The following is a 3,594-nucleotide window of genomic DNA, read 5'->3' as shown; positions in this document are numbered from 1 at the left end:
GCTGGGTGGCCGTTTTTTGGTTGGGAGGGCGAGTTTGAAGAAACGCATTTAAAGCAGGAGCAGCAGCAGCAGCATGTGGGAGCCCAAGTCGTACACCAAGACCTTCATGCTCGTGCCGGCCGACGTGGCCCAGAGCCTCAACGTGCGCTCGGGCGTAGAGCTCAAGGAGCTCGCGCGGTCGGTCAACTGCCTCATGTACATCGTCGATTCGCTCGTCTACAGGGACTGCCGCATCCTCTGCGTCTCGGGCACGCCGAGCGAGATCAGCGCGGCCATGCGCGTGCTCGTGGCGCGCGTACAAGAGATTCTGCGCGCCAAGTACGTGCCGACCTTCGAGTCGGTCTCGTACAAGCACGACAAGGCCGTCGTGCACATCAGGTCGGACTTTGCGGCGCACCTCTTGGAGCATGCGTCCACGCGCCTCATGCAAGTGGCCGACGCCACGCACACGCGCATCCACATCACGTTTGCCGACGAGATGGTCATAGCGTCACCGCTGCGGCGGCTGCACATCTTGGGCGATGCCGAGAACGTCAAGGACGCCTGCGACCGCCTCCACCAGGTGCAATCCGACTTTGAAGCAAAGCCGTCGGACCCGAGTCGCCTCATCTATACGCTCCGCCTCGTCTTGCTCACCCGCGACGTGATGGACATTGACAATGTGCGCATGACTGTGATGTACGAACAGCTTCAAGTCGAGACCAAGCTCATAAGGCAGGTGGCCATCCTCCCCAACAAGGCGCTCTTCATTCTCACGGGAACGCTCGAAAACCTGTATGAAGCCCACGCAGCGACAGTCAAGGCGATCTATGACGGCTACGAACGCGTGCGACAGCGCAAGCAGCAGCAGCGCGACCGAGACTACTCGCCCGACCGGTCGTCCTACGACAAGAAGCACGACTACAAGAGCGCCCGCCACTCAAGCGAAGAGCGCTGGACGACCAAAGCCATCTTGCCGACACCACCGCGCGTCGATGCCTCACCGCCGCGCAGCAGCATGAGTCCGCGGGCCGTGCACGTGACGCCGGTCGTGCCACCGCCGGTCATGCCCTTCCCGTACCAACCAGTCCCCGCGCCCATGCCGTCAGCATGGGAGGCGAGTGCGAATGGGTGGAAGCTCCACGACGCCGTGCCAGCTGCAGATGCATGGAGCCAAGACCTGGATCGGCTTCTTCAAATGCCTAGTACGAGCGCAGCCAGTGTTGCCGTCGCCCGCCCACTGGACCCCCGCCGACCGCCGCCGACAACAACGACGACACCAACAACCACGACGACGACAACCACAACGGCACCAACGACGACGGCAACAACAACGACGGCACCAACGACGACGGCAACAACAACGACGGCACCAACGACGACGGCAACAACGACGACGGCAACAACCACGACGACGACACCAACAACGGCAACAACCACGACGACAACAACGACACCAACACCAACGACGACACCAACGACGACGACGAGTACCAAGCGACCCCATCGCATCAAGGCCGCGACGGACACGGAGACATCCGAGCTACCACCGCGCAGCAAGATCGTGCAGCTGAGCCGGTCGACGACACCGGTGGCGGCGCAGCGCACGACGATCGTCAACCTCGGTGGCATCAACAAGTCATGCGTGGACTTTTGCAACACGGAAGATCGACTCAAGCGCCCACTGAGCGACCCGCCAATGCCGCCGGCCAAGACCCAGCGCACACTGCTCTCAGACATGGCGTCAGGAGCCGGACGCACCGTCTACTTGGCCGACGCGACTTCGAGTCGGTACAGCAGTAGCACGTCCCGTCGCCACGTGACATTGGTGAGCGGCACGCCGGACAAGAGCAGCGACGACAGCCACCGGCAACGGGCGACCAACGACAGCAGCGCGTCCGCTAAAACACCGAGCGCATCGTCTGTGTCCTCGACGACCGCTTCGGCGGCTACGACGGCTACGACGGCTACGACCGCTGCGGCCGCTACGGCGGCTTCGGACGGCGCTTCCTCATCGGTCGTCGCCTCGGGTCGCGAACCGTCGCCACCACGGTCCGTTGCTTCTAGCCGCGCACCGTCGCCGGTGGCCGTCAAGGCGGCCCCGGCCCCACCGTCGTCGGTCGAGCCGCCACGATCCCGCGCGTCGATCCCATTGATGCAAACCCAGGTCGAGATGCGCGTGGACATGGACACGGCCGACAAGATTTTGACGGGAGGCGGGTTGCGCCGAGTACGTTTTTTGCATGTCTCGTTGGCTGTGCTAAGAATCCTTGTAGCTAGCACAAGCGTCGAGCGCCGTCGTGAGCTTTCAGATCGACCCGCTGGACGCCAACATGACCAAGATCCTCCTGGCCGGCGACCTCCTCGCAGTCATACAAGTGCAGCAAGAAATCAACGCGATCCTCCACAGCTAGCTTTATGTTGTCAACCACGATCTTATTTTTCTGCGTTTCGCTCACGCAAACCGAGCCAGGACCGTCGCGACCGTGTCGTCGAGGCGGCAATAGGCGTGGCCTTGGCCCGCGAGGAGCACCGAGTAGCGGGTGTCATGCGTGCGGAAGATGTCGGCCATACGCTGGCGCTGGAGCGCGCTGGACGCCGCATCCACCTCGTGCGGTGCGAGCCGGTCGACGAGCTCGTTGCGCAACATGCGCGCGGGCCGCCCCGTGAGGCCGCGCGTGACGACACTTGCCGTCGAGCTGGTCGCGGCCGTGATTGCTGCCTTGCGCGGTGGTGGTAGTCCGCTCTCGGGCGTCGTCAGAAAGGCAGTGCCCACTTGCACCATGTCGGCGCCCAGCGCAAACGCAGCAAGCATGTGGCGGCGGTCCCAGAAGCCGCCTAATCCATGTTGTTTCGGGAGCCGGGCTTGTTTGTAGCAAAGGGGGCAAATGAGGTTGATTACCTCGCCTGCCATGGGTTGTGGCGAGGTGGTACCCCAGTGATAGGTGATCGGCGTCGTTGGCGACTGCTTGGCGACGGTGTGTGCGTCGCTTGACTGACGGTCGGGCGTGGTGCTGGAGACGTAGCGCGGCTTCTTCGTCGCCGCTGCGGTTCTTCGGAGCCGCCATTATCAGCCTTGGCGTTGGTTGCAACGTGACAGCTGCGTGCGACCGTGATGGCGCTTGTCGTTTGGGACTGTGCTGTTGACAGACGTTGCTGCAACGACGCTTGGTGGCGGTACACCGTCTTGGAGCGACTTTGGCCGTGCCATGCGCTTCGATGTCGGTCTTGCGCGTCAGTATGTGACGCTGTGCCCGGGTGGCGACGGTTGATGTGCGTCATCGAAGCATCGGTGGTGTAGCGAGAGGCGACCGAAACGCTTTTGCCGTCGTTGGAGCGGAGCATCGGTGTCATAGCGAAGAACAACCGAGACGCTGCTGCCGTCATTGCGTCGGAGCGTCGGTGTCGTAGCGGGGGACGACAGGACATCGTTGCCGTCGCCGCATAGAAGCACCGATGTCGTTGCGAGAGACGACTGGAACGCTAAGGACGTCGCCGCCGTCGCCGCATGGAAGCGCCGGTGTCGAATCGGCTTGGGACCGCGGTCACCGTTCGACGCAGACATCGAGAGTGGCTCAGCAGCGCAGCCCCAGATAGAGCGGTGCTTGAGGTACT

At 63.0% G+C, this 3,594-nt stretch overlaps 2 protein-coding genes across 2 annotated transcripts; one reads left to right on the top strand and one right to left on the bottom strand.

Annotated features, from left to right (window-relative positions):
* Nucleotides 1-73: 73 nt before the first annotated feature.
* On the top strand, nt 74-2,393 carry SPRG_21596 (hypothetical protein; the record flags this gene model as incomplete). The annotated part of the gene is made up of 4 exons (XM_012356897.1): nt 74-1,129; nt 1,186-1,469; nt 1,537-2,209; nt 2,256-2,393. 4 exons carry the CDS (start codon nt 74-76, stop codon nt 2,391-2,393), a joined length of 2,151 nt encoding a protein of 716 aa, XP_012212287.1.
* A 41-nt stretch (nt 2,394-2,434) lies between these two features.
* On the bottom strand, nt 2,435-3,047 carry SPRG_15627 (hypothetical protein; the record flags this gene model as incomplete). Its single annotated transcript, XM_012356896.1, has 2 exons — nt 2,435-2,817; nt 2,882-3,047. The coding sequence occupies 2 exons, from the start codon at nt 3,045-3,047 to the stop codon at nt 2,435-2,437; spliced, it is 549 nt and encodes a 182-aa protein (XP_012212286.1).
* Between the last annotated feature and the right edge of the window lie 547 nt (nt 3,048-3,594).

Source organism: Saprolegnia parasitica, assembly GCF_000151545.1.
Source record: "Saprolegnia parasitica CBS 223.65 unplaced genomic scaffold supercont2.633, whole genome shotgun sequence".
NCBI classification, from domain to species: Eukaryota; Oomycota; class Saprolegniomycetes; order Saprolegniales; family Saprolegniaceae; genus Saprolegnia; species Saprolegnia parasitica.
Note: the sequence above shows the minus strand (reverse complement) of the source record. Positions and strands in the feature narration are given on the sequence as shown.